This window comes from Erpetoichthys calabaricus, chromosome 9 (genome assembly GCF_900747795.2).
Source record: "Erpetoichthys calabaricus chromosome 9, fErpCal1.3, whole genome shotgun sequence".
Classification (NCBI taxonomy): Eukaryota; Metazoa; Chordata; class Cladistia; order Polypteriformes; family Polypteridae; genus Erpetoichthys; species Erpetoichthys calabaricus.
In genome coordinates, this window is record NC_041402.2 from 96610591 (window position 1) to 96626373 (window position 15783).

Sequence of the window (15783 nt, forward strand, 5' to 3'; positions counted from 1 at the left end):
ATATTTATCTATTTGACTTATGCCTTTATTCCAGCAACTTGCAACATCTAAGGTACAATGTTACATTACTTTTGTTTTTTGCAGCACAGGCAGGTGAAGTGACTTCCTCAGGGTCACACAGTGGTGTCAGTACCAGGATTTGAACTGACAAGCTCCAGGTTTGCTGAAATATTACTGAAGAAAGAAAAAAAACGGGCAAATGGGGCTATGCATACAAATGTCCATCCATCCATTATCGAACCCGCTATATCCTAAATACAGGAGCCAATCCCTGCCAACACAGGGCACAAGGCAGGAAACAAACCCCAGGCAAGGTGCCAGCCCACCGCAGGGCGCACACACCCACACACCACGGACAATTTAGAATCGCCAATACACCTAACCTGCATGTCTTTGGACTGTGGGAGGAAACCGGAGTACCCGGAGGAAACCCAGACAGACACGGGGAGAACATTCAAACTCCACGCAGGGAAGCGAACCCGGGTCTCCTAACTGGCACCTTTCACTGCGCCACCATACCGCCCGCATACAAACTTAAAAGGTTTAAATAAAGCAGAAATATATACCTTTATTTTTACTTCCTTAACTTGTGGAGGGTGTATCCTGTAGAAATGCCCTAACTTAATTTCATGAAAGCCCCTTTCAGTCAATAAGCCTTAAAAACAGGTGTAAAGCTAAACTTGCAGCACCGCTATTCAATTACACTTGCCTAACGCCTCTCCTAAGGGGAAATACTGTGGGATCTGGGCATCCGTCAAAGCACCAATCACAGGCCTGATTAGAAAGCGGGAAGCTGTGATTTGTCGTCTCCCTCCCATGTAACAATCACAGCCCGTGTTACAACGCACTATGTATGTATGTGTATATATGTGTATGTGTGTGTATGTATGTGTGTATATATATGTATATATATGTTGATATGTGTGTATATATATATATATATATATATATAATATACATATGTGTGGATGTGTATATGTATATATATATATATCTTTACATAACCTCTTTAACACACTACTTCTCCGCTGCGAAGCACGGGTATTTTGCTAGTATAATATAATTTGGAAGTTTGGTTCTGCCTTCTTATGACTTTAACTTAGTACTATAACACTTCCTTCTCTCATTGCATCTGTCCCCTCTTCTGCTTTAATTCTCCACACTCTTCTTCCACTCTAAATTGATTTGTTTTTTGTGGCTGTACTTGTAGACAAATTTTGTATGTTTTTAATTTGCTGAAATACTGCCTTTTTAAGTATGTTTTTAATTTGCTGGAATACTGCCTTTTTAAGATCATGCAATAACAGTTAAATATATAAAAATGTAGGCAGAATGTCTCATTGTTGACAGAAGAAAATGTTGTTGACGTAAACTGAATCGTAAAGAAGAATCAACAAATGATGTTCCATCACATAACGTACATCATAAAGATTTAGGTATAAGTTAGTTGAATCTGTTCTTCATGAACAGTTAAATATGAACAATGTCTGTGTATGTCGGGTGTCCACAATGTTGACTTATGAAATTAAACATAACTGTATACAGTGTCTCAAAGAGAATCTCTAGCTAAAGTATTTGGACTATGAGGAATTTTTAAGCCTTTCTTAAAAGGGGTTGAAACACTGAATATGACACTGTTACCTAGATTACATTCAACATTCAGAACAATGGAAACTTGGTAATGCTCCATTAACAAAGCTATTTAAGGTCCACTTTTTTATGATGTTGAGAGTGTAGTCCATATCAAGTATACAATATACTGCTAATGGCTGACATAAGCACTCCATTTATGCTGATTTGCTTTGACATTTACATTAGTCATTCAGAGGAGGGCAGTAGAGAAAACTGTTGAACATTCCCCTTCTGCTTGATGGCAATGCCTCTGCTAACACTGTGAAGGTTGCAAAGGCTCCATTTGAGGAGATGCCACAGTAACCCTATTCTATAGACTTGGCCCCTTGTAATTAGCACCTGTTACCCTGTCTAAAGTGCTACCTCAGAGGGACACACTATGCTAATGATGAGGACATCTAGTCAGCTACAGCTACAATGAAGACAAAAACATTTTTATACTAAATGGCAGAGAAAAGCCATTTAATGTTATAATTGTTCAATATCATCCCTTATGAATATGTTAATTGATGTTACTGGTGTTTCTTGAGTCTTCAGTTCCTTGTAATAGCTGAACATCTCGGTGTCTTGTACATTGTAGTATTAGAGTGATGTTCAGTGTTAGCCGTTTATGAATTCAGTGAGAAGTGAAGCAAAATAACATCATTTATTGACTAACTGATTAGATTACAATATGCATGCTTTCGAGGCAGCTCAGGCCACTTTTTCAGGCAAGGTGTGATTACACCTTATTAAAAACTATTTGATTTATCAGACTAACCTTGGTCCCAATTAGATTGAATTATCATTATTCTACTGTAATTTGTTTACATGAACAGGGACATTAAAAATAATATTTCAGGATATTTGAAGATTCCCTATATATGTAGCCCCTAAAGGGACATGAGCAAAAAAAGTTTCATGTGTGCATGGGAAATAACTCTATCTTGTGCCCACATCTTTTTTTGCATGAACACGAGAAGAGCACAGGATATTTTCTTGTGTTCTTATGCTGTTTTTTTTCTTTTTTTTTTGCTCATGTCCCTTTTGGGGCTCCGTACACATAAGACAAAATATTAATGTATTTTTATAAAATCAAAATATTTATTTTCATATCAATGCAGTCATTGCAATAGGTCATTATAATGGTCAATGTTTTGTGCTACCTATTGCTTTGTGTCTTATTGTAGGCTGCAGTAATGTATTTTTTGTTGTGACTAAAGTTTTTTTTTTTTGTTTTTTATGGCATTGCTCCACTTTGTTTTCTTTGAATGACCGATAATACTAAATTCCAAAAGGTACATATTCATGTAACATTTTGGCAGTTGCGCCACTTGGTATTTATTTACATTTGCATACAGAGTAGGAACTTTTAATACTATTAAACACTATTAAATTGTGGCCAGTTGTTTTACTTTACAAACATAACAGAACTGTGAGGAAATCAATAGAGATCTTCAGTTCCACTAGTGATGTTAGTGAAGTTTCTGTTATTGTAATACAGTAAATAAAGCTTTCTTTTCCTGTATTACTAAGTGATAAAGTCTGTGAAAACTTTGTTAGCCAACTGTGCGGATTAAACATTCCTTGTAAAACAAGAATTATTTGGGCACAATGCCACTGAAGTACTTGACTTGCTTCTGTAGTCCTTAGCTCTTCTAATGCACTCAAAGTTCAATTTTTTGTTTTGTCACTTTAGAAATATGTTTAGAGTTCATGAGATAAGATCAATATATGTTGCCTGTTATCTGATAAGATAATAAATCTTGTGCTAGAAAATCTAAGTATAAATGCCATACCTTCTGTTTTACTACATTCAGTGGGCGAGGCCTTAGTGGGCTTGCGTAATAGCAGCAGCAGCAGAAATTGTAATATGCCCGTTCTGGTTATATTTATTGGTAAAGATCAAGCAGCAAATCTGAAATAACATTTTCATTTGAATGCGGTTTATATTTTGGAAAGACATAAGGGTCTTGTGGCTTCTTTTGTCAAAATGAACAACTGAATACATTTCTATATCACACTGTTAAGTTTGGTTATGCGTTAGACAGCAATATATCTTTAAACCTGAATTATGAAATGGAATATATGCCAGTTTTGAAACAAATCATATCTGGTTATATATTCAACTTAATATTTGGTTAAGTGTTTTATGGTAGTGTAATTCCATGCAGTAAAAAGTACAGGTGACTGGAGTATATACCTGCACCAGCGCTGGTAATGACATTTAACAGGAAAAGGTAAGTTCAAACTGTTTTGGATAAGCTTGCAAACATGCTACAATTTTCATTGGTATTTAACAACATGGTGGAGAATGCTTGTTGTTACAAAGGCAAAATCTCCATGTGGCAATTACAAATTCAGTTCATTCAACTATGTAAGCCTGTGAGATGTTGATTAGATTAAAAAAAAAAATTAATTGTACTGCACACTAACGTATTTAAAACTTATACATATCTTTTGGATATAATTAATTGTCATTCCTTTCATACCACAGTATCTTGCACTTTATGAAGAATAGGCCATGTGAACTGTTAATGAGAGGCAGTAATAAGCAAAGCACAGTAAGTTGCCAGCTTCCCCATGTCATTTTACAAGCACTTGACATAAGTGTTTTAGGACATTATATACTTTTACTGGGAAGCTGCTCAAAATCTGTAACCTGATCACAAAAAGGAATAATAATTAATAATAATAATAATTCTTTGCATTTATATAGCGCTTTTCTCACTACTCAAAGCGCTCAGCAGTTGAAGGTTAAGGGCCTTGCTCAAGGGCCCAACAGAGCAGAGTCCCTATTGGCATTTACGGGATTTGAACCGGCAACCTTCCAATTGCCAGTGCAGATCCTTAGCCTCAGTGCCACGCATTTTTTGGTCTATAATTTTGCCTAGTGTGAACCTATGTGAAATTTACACATTCTGTTTGTATGGTTACTTGGTTAATTGGCCTTGGGTTGTGTTGGTTGACCCTGTAATGAGCTGCTGTCTTGTTCTGGTTTGTTGCCTATTAAATATCCATTGTTGGGCAACAGACACTCCTAAAAGGGCAGTTAAGTGACCGAACCATTTATTTCAATAGTGTTTCATTCTGCTGCTAATAGAATTATTAATTCTTTATCAGTGTATTGTTCCCTAAGTTGTGTGCATTTCATGAAAATTTCACCAATCTAATCAGAATTTTTAATCTGTTTCATTATTGTAGATTGCACCATTGACATTATAAAGCTTTAATTTCGGCCATATCGTTGATCTCTCCAACTATTAAAAAAAATACATTCATAAAATTTTATAGCATGTCTATACGTGAAAAGGTCTTGGGATACTATTCACTATAGAAATATGCTGTATAAAGTCAAGTGCATTGGTTTCAATGCCTGAACATCTCAAACTAAATTTGTGTACTTCCAAAAAATAGAAGCATATTATTTAATTGCCAAAAAAAAAACACTTTTGCTGTATCCTTACAAATGTGATGAGTGCAGCAAACCTGTAGCAAAAGCATTTCTTCTGTTGAGATCTTCATTATAATTTCCCAAACTGATGTTTTTAACCCACTGTTATTGTGCAGGCCTACAGACAAAGCAGTGATCTCTACATCATATCCATATCTGTACAACGGCTCACCCTTTAGACAGCGCTGAGAGGAACACTGTCATTTCAAAATTCTACAAAGTGAATGGAAAGCCATTTTTGCATATATTGTCTCCGAAAACAATTAACTGCATTTTTATAATATACTTCCTAAATAATACCAAACCCTTGCAGTAAATGATTGTTTGTAATACAACGGAATTATTGAGCAGCCACAGTCAAAGTATTTGAATTTTCATTTATGTGTACTGTTCTTCCATTTTATTTAGAAAATTATTATTGATCTTAACCGGAAAAAGTCTAGAAGAAATTTAAAATAATTTTGAAAGATCTCCAAATAAGTACATTACATATTTTATGAATAATTAGCAACTTGCTTGCTGCTTATCGTTTCTCTTTTATTATTTTTTTTGGTCATTAATTGTAATTGTTTGTAAAACATGTTTTATACCTAATGCCCTTAAGAAATAAAAAATCCACTCACTGTGCTCTTTAGGGCACTATTTTAATGTATTTTACAAGAACTCAAGTTCTTCTACATAAAAATAAACAGATCAATGATGTTGACCCTCTTACTTTTTGCAGTCATCCTGTTGTATTCTTGAAAAGGGTGATTGTTGTGTTGTGTTATAATAATATCAAGCTGCTGAATTTGACACATATTTTATTTAAATGATGGAAATTATGGAGTTGTTATCAGTGCTTAAATAGAAAACCATAAGTTGTAGGAAGCTATAGTGACTTCCCTGGGATAGAAGTAGGGTGCGCCAACAACAGCAATTTAGGTACTTATGTGTAATGCTGGCAATTTTAAATTAGCTCATTGGCTTAATACATAAATACATAATTAGTACTTTATTTTCCCTTGAGAGAAATTGAGCTTTTTACAGAAGCTCAATAAATAAATAGTATAACAAATAACAGAGCGGCACGGTGTCCCATTAAGGAGACCAGGGTTCTCGTCCTGGTTCCTCCCTGCTTAAGAGTTTTCATGTTCTCCCCATATCTGTGTGGTTTTCTTCCGGGTGCTTTGGTTTTCTCTCACAGTCCAAAGACATGCAGGTTAGGTGAATTGGCGTTTCCTAACCTGGCTCTATTGTGTATGTGTGATGTGTGTGTTTCCCCTGTGATGGACTGGCGCCCTGTCCAGGGTTTCTTCCTGCCTTGCTGCCCTATGGTAGCTGGGGTAGACTCCAGCAGACTCCGATGACCTTTTTTCAGGACTAAGCAGGTTAGAAAATGACTGAAAAAAATGTCAAATAACAACCCTCCCCAGTACACTCCAGAATTACTAAAAACAAAGAAACAACTTCAGACTTTGCCAAAGATAAAAAGATCAGTACTGTCTACATGTATAGTCGCAAACATATTTCACATGAATATCTTGCAGTCTTACATTGTTCCTCTGTCCACACTCTATGCAGCATTCTTCGTATTGAAGTTTTCACTCTCTTCAATCTAATGCGTCTTTGTCCCCTTTGCTTCTCTCCCATTCCTTTTATCTCTCAATCACCATGTCAGCCTTTTAATTACTATTATTATTTATTATTTTTAATTTTATTTCTTTTTAACTACACTGACCTGATGCCTTTATCAGTTTTTGTAAGTCATTCGACTCAGTTAATCGATCTGCCCTGTGGGACATCCTGAGACTTTGCAGGATTCCCCCGAAGTTGCTAGATATCATATACTTGTACACAGATACTGTGAGTGCTGTGCAGAGTGGATACTGAACCTCTATGTTTTTTCCCAGTTCATTCTGGAGTTCATCAGGGGTGTGTTGTTGCTCCTACTCTGTTCAGTGCTTGCATGGACTAGGTTGGGCAGGGACGTGGGGTCCAGCGGCTGTGGGGCATCTGTTGGTGAAGAGAGATTCACAGATTTTGACTTTGCCAAGATGCTGTGATCTTCGCAGATTCAATGGAGACTCGAGAGACTGAGCGAGTGGTCTGTGTGTCTGGGCTTGCGATTGTTTAAAAAAAGAGCCAGGCCTTTAATGACGTTTTGGGCACAGCCATCAGAAGTGCATCTGTCGAGAGAATGTCGACCTTGTCAAAGGGTTTACTTACCTTGGCAGTGACATTGATGTCTCTGGTGACTCTACCTATGAAGTCAGTTGACAGATTGGGAGAGCATGGGGGGGTCATGAGGTCATTGAAAAGGGGTGTTTGGCTCTCCCAATATCGATGCAAAAGGACAAAGGTCCAAGTCTTTAGAGTCCTGGTGCTCACTCTTTTGCTCTATGGTTGCAAAATGTGGTCACTATCCAATGACCTGAGACGAAAACTGGACTCCTTCAGTACTGTGTCTCTTTGGAGAATCCTTGGGTAACACTGGATTAACTTTGTGTCAAACAAGCTGTTGCTCATGGAGTCCCGAGTGAGGCAAATTTCCTGCATTGTGAGGCAGTATCAGTTATGGCTATGTGGCGTAATTCCCAAGGGTGATCCAGGTCGCACAATCCTCATTGTTGAGAACCTGAGCGGCTGGACCAGGCCAAGGGGACGCCCACGTTAGCTGGCTGTGGCAGATAGATGGTTATTTCTGAAAGGTTGACTGGACTGACCGCTTGTCTGTCTGGAGGGTTGCTAACTGGGATCCCAAGCTGTTTTGTCATGTGGTGGGTGCAGTAACGTGCTGTACCAGTGCATGCTCCCCAACTTGACAGGTATTTTGGCACACTTTTTTCCTTTTCACATCAGCCAATCAAAGAACAGACAGGTGTAACATTAATAAGGATACTTTTTTGATCTTTAAATGAAGTGTGTAATAAACTTTGTTTATTTAAGCAGTCTGAAAAACAATAAGCAAATATTTTATGCAGATTTTGGGGTCCTGCATCACACGTGGATCTCCCAGAGCGCAGACGGTTCAAAAGCCAAGGTACTAGAGCAGAGCTCTGGCACAAATTAAGTGCTGGTTGTTACCTTCATGACTGTTTAAGAAGTAAAAAATGTACTGATTATATCATTAATGGTCTTTATGTAAAAAATGCAGAATGTTAAGAACATTTCATTTTTATCAAGAAAATCAAATTTTTTTATAGTAAAATGGTTATAAGATGTGAAAATTATATCTGCATTCTATTTTAAACAGTTATTTTTAGATGCTGAAGAGTATATCCTGAAGGTTGACATTACAGCATTTGTTACTTTTTTATTTTCCATTAATCACAGTTTTCCTTTGTTATGTACTTCTAGGTGAGAAATGGCTCGGACCGCTCACTAGCAATAGCAAGTCAAAAATATGAACACACAGTGGAACCTTCTGTTTTCTGAGTTTCACCCACCAGTAGGACTATTTTGTTCTGATTGTTTACTATATAAATAAAGTGTTTTTTCTCTAATCTGACAAAATTCCTGGTTGTATTTTTTATTGGGATCTTTTTTATTCACAATGAATGCTTGTACTTAGTCATCCTTAATGTTGTCCTCTTGCCCCTGCCACTCATAACTACTGGTTTCTGCTGTAACCTTTATCTTAATCAGAGGCTATTTCCAGGTATAAAACTGGGTTCATCCTTTTCTTAAACAGCTTGTTTCTTCTGTAGAATCAGAAATATCAATCATTGTGCATGTTAATTTCAATAAAACTGTAGAAAAAAATGCAGTGTTTTATATATATATATATATATATATATATATATATATATATATATATATATATATATATATATATATATATATATATATATATAATTTTTTTTTTTTTCTAAAATTAGTGTTTCCATTTATCCATCCTGGCAGCATCAAACATAAGTTAGAATGATCATAATAGCCAGTCCTTCTTAGACACACCCTCAGTGGTCTAATTTGAGTTGCCATTTAACCCAGCATGCATGTGTTTGGGATGTGGGAGTAAACCAAAATTCCCAATGAAAATCTATACAGATAGTGACGGGGCTGAGAATTGAATGTAAATCTGAGATACTGTGAGGTTCCATGCAGTGCTGATGGGTTAAGAGGCTACTTTCAAAGACACAAATTTAGATGCAAATAAAGATGTAACAATATCTTAAAAGGAGGCTGAAGTAAAATGAAGAGTAATGGAAAACAGTGAAAAGATATCCTTTCCTTTCCTTATTGCAAATTTAAGACCCTGAATATTTTCAAGATTTTCAACCAAAATCTAATATAAAATAAAAGACATCTGAATGTACAAATAACACTTTTTTCTGTTTATTCCATCTATTTGTGCAATTTGGGTGTCCAGAACTAAATGTGACTGTGTGAAAAATGAATTGCTTCCTTGGTAAATCAGCAGAATTAAAGGGATAATTAGAGTCTGCTGATTACAGCCAGCACTTCTCAATATAAATCTCACTTATTTTGTCCCTTGCTATCTGAGTCAAGTTGTCAGCACAAAGATTCAACAAGCACAATCAAGGAAGATTTAATGAAGAGTTCAGATAAAAAGTTCTTGATATCTGACAGTCTGGAAAGGCCTTTAAACTCAATTTGAAAGCACTTAGGACTCTAAACCAAATAATAGTGGAAAGCATCTGGAACAGTAGTGAATCTTCCCAGGAATGGTCAGCCTACAAAAATCAGTTATAGACTGAAGCATAAAATCAACCACAACTTACAAACTATAATTATTTTTCAGGTAATTGCAAACTTCTCATACCTCAGCAAAGGTCAGTGTTGGTAACAGGGCAAAAATGGGCTTCATTGGAGAGTGGCAAGGCTGTAATGTAATCCATCTGCGAGTTGAAGCTGAAAAGTAGCTAGTTCAGTGATCTAAAACACAAAACCAAGTATAAATCAGAATCAAAGTTACCTGTCCTAGTGAAATACATATAATGACTATTATACAACAGTGATTCAGTGGTAAGACCTCAAACAATCCATATGTGTTAGAAAAGCAACCAGTGTTTGTGAATGAAAGTTAGTAGTGTTAAAAGAGACTTAAAATTCCTCCACCATGAATAGAAAGACTGAACTTGAATTATAGGAAATGTTGGGTTGCAGTCATTGCATATAAATGTAGAGAAACCAGTTAAGTGTAAGGGAAGCATTTACTTTTTCACACAATGCCAGTTGGTGTTACAAATGACATAATAATAATGATAAAAATATATATATTTTTTTTTATTCATGTGCCCATAATTGAATGTTATGTTTTAAATGAAGAGCTGAAAATATTCTGTGCTAAAAGTAAATAAATTTAAATCAAGAGGGAAAATACTTTTCCTCTGCACTATTTCTATTTGTATGTATTTGTAAATCTTTGTAGAAAATAAATCTCACACGTACATGCTTTTGTGTCTCAATAAACTGAGAATAAAAACGTGTTCATGTGAAGTTGTCTGATTACAGCATTTTATGCTGGAGTTGGTCCTAACAATGGAGGAACTGAGTTTGAGAACTTCAGGAAATGTCACTTGTTGTGCACATTGAGAATAGTGTCGTTAAGTATGTTTACTGAATACATTTTCCAGGTAAAAGACATTGGTGGTGTGATGAAAATGCTTAAGTATCTCTCTGGGTGAATCCTAGCCCTCCAGGCAGGTGGACTCTGTTCAGCTTATCCTTTAATTGTGTTGCTCACTGTGCTGAGGTTCAGCACGGTTGCATTTAATACCAACTGTATTATGGTGACAGTAAAATTGAAAACCTCATACCATTTACATACATAAACACACACATACAGGTAGATAGATGCGCCTGCATGGCAAGCAAAGTCCAATCAGATAGACAAAATGTGAAATCTCCCAGGGGTCGGGCATGGGCAAAGGGCAGGGGAGAGAGAGAGAGAGGATAGGCGAGTGAGTCAAGAGTGAGGGCGCAGGAGCTGAAGGAGGAAACGCAACTGCAAGAGTAAAGGGGCAGGGCAGGGCAAGGTGAGGCGGAGACTCAACTCAAAGACAAAGAAAGCACCTGTGAAGCCAGTTTTTCCAGCCGCGAGGGAGTGACAGGTGTTTAAGGGGATGAGACGGCTGGGACAGCAACTGTGACAGCAAGCAGGGAAGGAGTTGAAACGCATGTCTAAGACAAGGAATAACAGACTGGGAACGGGAGAAAAGAAAACTTGAAGATGTTTTGAGGACCCTGTCTGAAATGGAGCGAGTTCTCTGGTGGACTTGTTGTCTCTGTGGTTTTGCTTGTAGCTTTGCAGAGCAGCAGCTTCAAGGTACGCATTAGTTGTTCCTGTGCACCCAGCATCTGGGTGTCAGCTTTCTTTCTAAAATGTGATATGTAATTTTTTAGAATAGGTTTCCTCTTTAAAAACTGGTTTGTCTTATGAATGGGTATTTTTAAATTTTTATTTCGGACAGATTTTTTTTTTTAAGGGTTTCCTGTTCCAAGAGTCCCTGACTGAATTGCCACACTGCACTTTAGTGGTGGCACAAAACTAAACAACAATGCCTTCCTTAAACAGAAATATGACTTACTGGGTGGATTTGAAGTGCCTGCTGAGCTGGGGGTGGCTAGGTAATTTCAGATTACTGGGGCTGTTGTAAATGGAAGGATTCAGGGGACGGGTCTGGACACCATGAGATGCGAGCAAGGACTGGGCCAGCGTTGATTCTGTTTACAGTATAAGCTACTTTGTGATATTAATAATGACTGAAAATGGTGATAAGTAAAAGATGGCATTGGGAGGTATGTTAATGCGAGCAATATAAAAAGTGGACTCTATTTCTTAAAGGAAATGTGCCTGACAAGCACAAATATGAAGCAGCTGGAGTGGTCAGTTAAGCAAACAAGATGCTGATAGCACGGATCCATAAAGTGGTGGACTGACAGATGGGGAGAAATAGGAGCTGTGGCTGTATCAGATGTGGCATGGAGGTGGCTGAAGTCACACAAGGAGAGCTTGTTCTAATTGTTATGTTTTGTTTGTTTAATGCAGAAAGATCAAGTAATGTCACGGCAACTCCTAACACCACAAGTTCTGTTTGCCCCACAGGAGACACGCTCTGTAGTAAGTAAAAATTAATTTAATTGATAACATTTTTACTGCTGTAACTGTTAAATAAAAATGTACGTGTGTCTAAATACAGTCACGTGATAAAGTAAGTACACCCAATGGAAGTTGTTGTCTTTTTCAAAATATTTGAACAGGCAAGCATTTTCATGCAAATAGTGCTTACAGATAAGTTGATATACTTGAACAAATGACACATAAAATGGACACGGTGTATTCATTATCATAACCTAAATACACAAACATGCAGATTTATCACATGGAGAAAGTAAGTACACCCCTATGTTTCTCTCCACTTTAAATCCATAAAATTAGAATCACATGTTCCAGATTGATTAGAGCCTTTCTTAGGGAGAAACCAAGTGGAACTTGACCTATTTAACCACAGATATCTAGGATCTGGTGTTTTTTTTTTTATCCTGTTGGCATTTGTGGGGCCATCATGCCAAGATTAATTAAGATCTCTAAGGCTCTCAGAAAGAAGGTTGTGGATGCCAGTGAGTCTGGCAAGGAATTTAAAAAGATCACCAAGTTATTTGAAAGCAATCATTCCACTGTATGGAAAATAATCTGCAAGTGGCACAGACTTCAAACAACTGCTAATTTGTCCAGGAAGCCCAAAATCTGGCCATTTGATACTAAAAGAAGTCACAAGAACCACAAAATTTCATTATGGTGTCTGCCGGTAACTCTTTCAGAACTTGATGTCAACATGCATACATCTATGATCGGAAAAAAGATTTCACAGATTAATCCTGCATGCGAGATGCACCAGTAAAAAGCTTTTGCTGCCCAAAAAAGAATATTAGAGCAAGACAACAGTTTGCCATCGAACCCCTAGGGAAAGATGAAGCCGTTTGGAACAATGTGCTTTGGACACATCAATCAGAGATTGAGTTTTGTCTATAGTAACCGTAGACATGTTTGGTACAAACCGAAGATGGCATTTCAGAAGAACCTCACACCAGCTGTGAAGCATGGCGGTGGAAGTGTTACGGTTTAGGGTTGCTTTGCTGCCTCAGGGACTGGACACTACTATGGATACTGCATCATATCAAATTGTGTCTGAGGAGAATGTGAGGCCATCTGTCCGAAAGTTGAACAGGAAATGGACCTTTTAACACAATAGTTTTCCAAAGCACACTAGCAAATCCATGAAAAATATGGCTTATAAAGAAGAATTGGGTGTCAAAGCCCTGATTTGAATCTCACTTAAAAGTGTGTGGGGGTATGGTTGAAACAGAAAGTACATGCAAGAAAACCTAAACATCTTGCAATTGAAGGAATTTTGCAGGGGGGCGGGGGGTGTAGGTTGTCAAAACACCCACAAGAAATAATTTCAGCTATAGGGGACATTACTAGCTTTTGAGGACAAGGATGTACTTACTTTTCCATAATAAACAATAACATCTATTGATATTTTTGTTGAAAGAATGATTAAAAAAGCAAAATTTCCTTGTGTTTTTAATTCATGTGTATCACCTTTATCTGTAGGCATCTTTATCTGTAGTTTGCATAAAGATCTACTGTTTGCCGGTTTGAATATATTGAAAAAGTCAAGAGTTTCAAATAGTTGTTCCTACCTTTTCATTATGACTGTAGATATAAATTATTTTGTGAAAAACTGTCAATTATCTTGGCCCCCTAAAATTCAGATCTCATTAGTTTTTTCCAGTGCTGTTCTGACGGACTGTGTAATCATGTGATGAGATTCGGTGGCACTGATTGGGTAGACGGTGTGATAATGCGTGGGGTGGGGGATTACGGTCCATTGCATTTATAGTGGCCGTCCAGTTTCTTGCTGTAAAAGTGAACATTTGGTCACAAATTTATTCGAAAAACAATTTCAGCTTCAGGGCAAATATACTGTATATATTTAATACATCAAAGGTACATATTTAATATTTGCCACCTCTTTCTTCAGTTTCTCATGCTCTCTTATCTGTCTGTATTTTTCTAACTGTTTTACCTGAAGTTTTAATGTAGCTAATGAAAGACACACAGTTTATTTTCATCACCCTGTGTCTCAAAGTGTCAAGGCCTGAGGGCTGATGGAGGGTCTGTAGTTTTATGAAAGGAAAATGAGAGAGAATGAGCAGACAGTACAGCTAAAATTTAGAGCAGTGGACTTCAGATCCCAGAGTTCGGGTCTCAGCCTGGACACTGTCTGTACGGGGTTTATATGTTCACTGTTATAAACTAAAGAGATGCTAATCATAAATATCCCAAAAATGCTTACTAGAGGGGGAAATACTGACAATCTCCTCTTGTAACAGACAGCAAAAAAGAATCTTTATAAATAAAAAAGCATTTAACAAAAATGCTCCGTGACACAAAAATAAGCTCATAGGAGCACAAGAAAAGAATAGATAGGTTATGAAAACCTTTGTATAAAGAACACAGATAAATAGATATGAAAGGCATTGTAAAATAGAAAGAAAGGTAGGTAGGTTAGACAGACATACCGGTAACTAGATAGATACTAAAGGCACTATATGATAAAGAGCTGAGATCTGAAATATGCCATATAAAGGACACAGACAGATGAATAAGTATATATGAAAGGCATTATATGATAGATAGTGCTATATTTGTCCCAAGGGAAAATTTAACATGAATATATGAATGGATAAACATATTAAAACAATAATAAAAATGTTATATTTAGTGACAAAGAACTATCTTTGTGCTGCACCTCTAATAAAATGAAATAAGCACCCCTCTAGAATTTCAAAAATTAAATAAATTCCACCATCAAAGCAGCTTTTGTGCTATAATGAAATCAAACGCTCTATTTTGTATTTACACATCTGAAAAAGGCCAATGATACAATCCCCAGGGAGGCTATGTTCTGGTGTCTAAAGAAGAGAAAAGTTTGTAAGTGTGGTAGAACTTCTGTCTAGACAGGTTTTTTGGTTGTAACGTTTGTGGCTCAATTTTACATGAACATTGGAATGTGCAGTGTAAATGTCACCTAATAGGTAATCTGCAAAATTGCATAATATTTTATTTTTACCCTGCAGAAAAAAAATTCAAACTTAATAAAATGTCAGTGAATCAGTATTACTGTACTTTAAGGTATTGGTATTTTGGTTATTTAAACTAAGATTTGAGCCCCAGGTAATGTACAGGATGTTGACCTTATCCTTAAACATCCTGACGTTTTTTTTAATAAAGATCTAGGACCTCATGGTGTTGCAAAAGTGATAATGATGGCACAAGAAGGTGGTGCTGATCTAGTGCTTTACCTGTGTTAGGCAGTTACATTCAGTGACCCATATGAATTAAAGCAGAAAATCACTGAAAGTAGTGACTAAATATGTATTGTACTGCTCTACGCATCAGTGTTAATGACAGCTTCTATTTCGACACTAATAGAGAAGATAGATGAAAATTAATTCAAATTCAGTTAAAACGAAACAATCTTGGGTTTTATATGCTTGTTTGTTTCTGTCAAGCTGCCGTTAAGTTAAGATCATTGAAATTTATTTGAGGAAATGGTAACAGCGGAGGGAGCTACATGTGAAGATACGTAAATATTTCATGTGTATGTAAATCTCTATCAGGGTTCACGTTTTTAGCCCTTTAGTCTTTGTGCTTATAATGGATATGGTGAGAGAGAGGGTATCATGGTGGATTCTGGGAATCA

General features: G+C 36.7%; 2 protein-coding genes across 3 annotated transcripts in view; both read left to right on the forward strand.

Annotated features, from left to right (window-relative positions):
• The window catches only part of gstk1 (glutathione S-transferase kappa 1), a 60390-nt gene extending 51830 nt beyond the window's left edge, over positions 1-8560 (forward strand). Inside the window, exon 7 of the mRNA XM_028809980.2 lies at positions 8405-8560. Within this exon, the coding sequence (XP_028665813.1) occupies positions 8405-8454 (50 nt within the window). The 3' untranslated portion in view covers positions 8455-8560. The remainder of the gene's footprint in view (positions 1-8404) is intronic.
• A 2427-nt stretch (positions 8561-10987) lies between these two features.
• Positions 10988-15783, forward strand: part of styk1a (serine/threonine/tyrosine kinase 1a) — a 30583-nt gene continuing 25787 nt past the window's right edge. Inside the window, exons 1-2 of one of the 2 annotated variants that reach the window (XM_028809979.2) lie at positions 10988-11336; positions 12060-12131. In XM_028809979.2, the coding sequence (XP_028665812.2) occupies positions 11264-11336; positions 12060-12131 (145 nt within the window). In that variant the 5' untranslated portion in view covers positions 10988-11263. Of the gene's footprint in view, positions 11337-11357; positions 12132-15783 lie in introns of those variants that run through there. The other variant, XM_051931730.1, reaches the window with a different exon arrangement.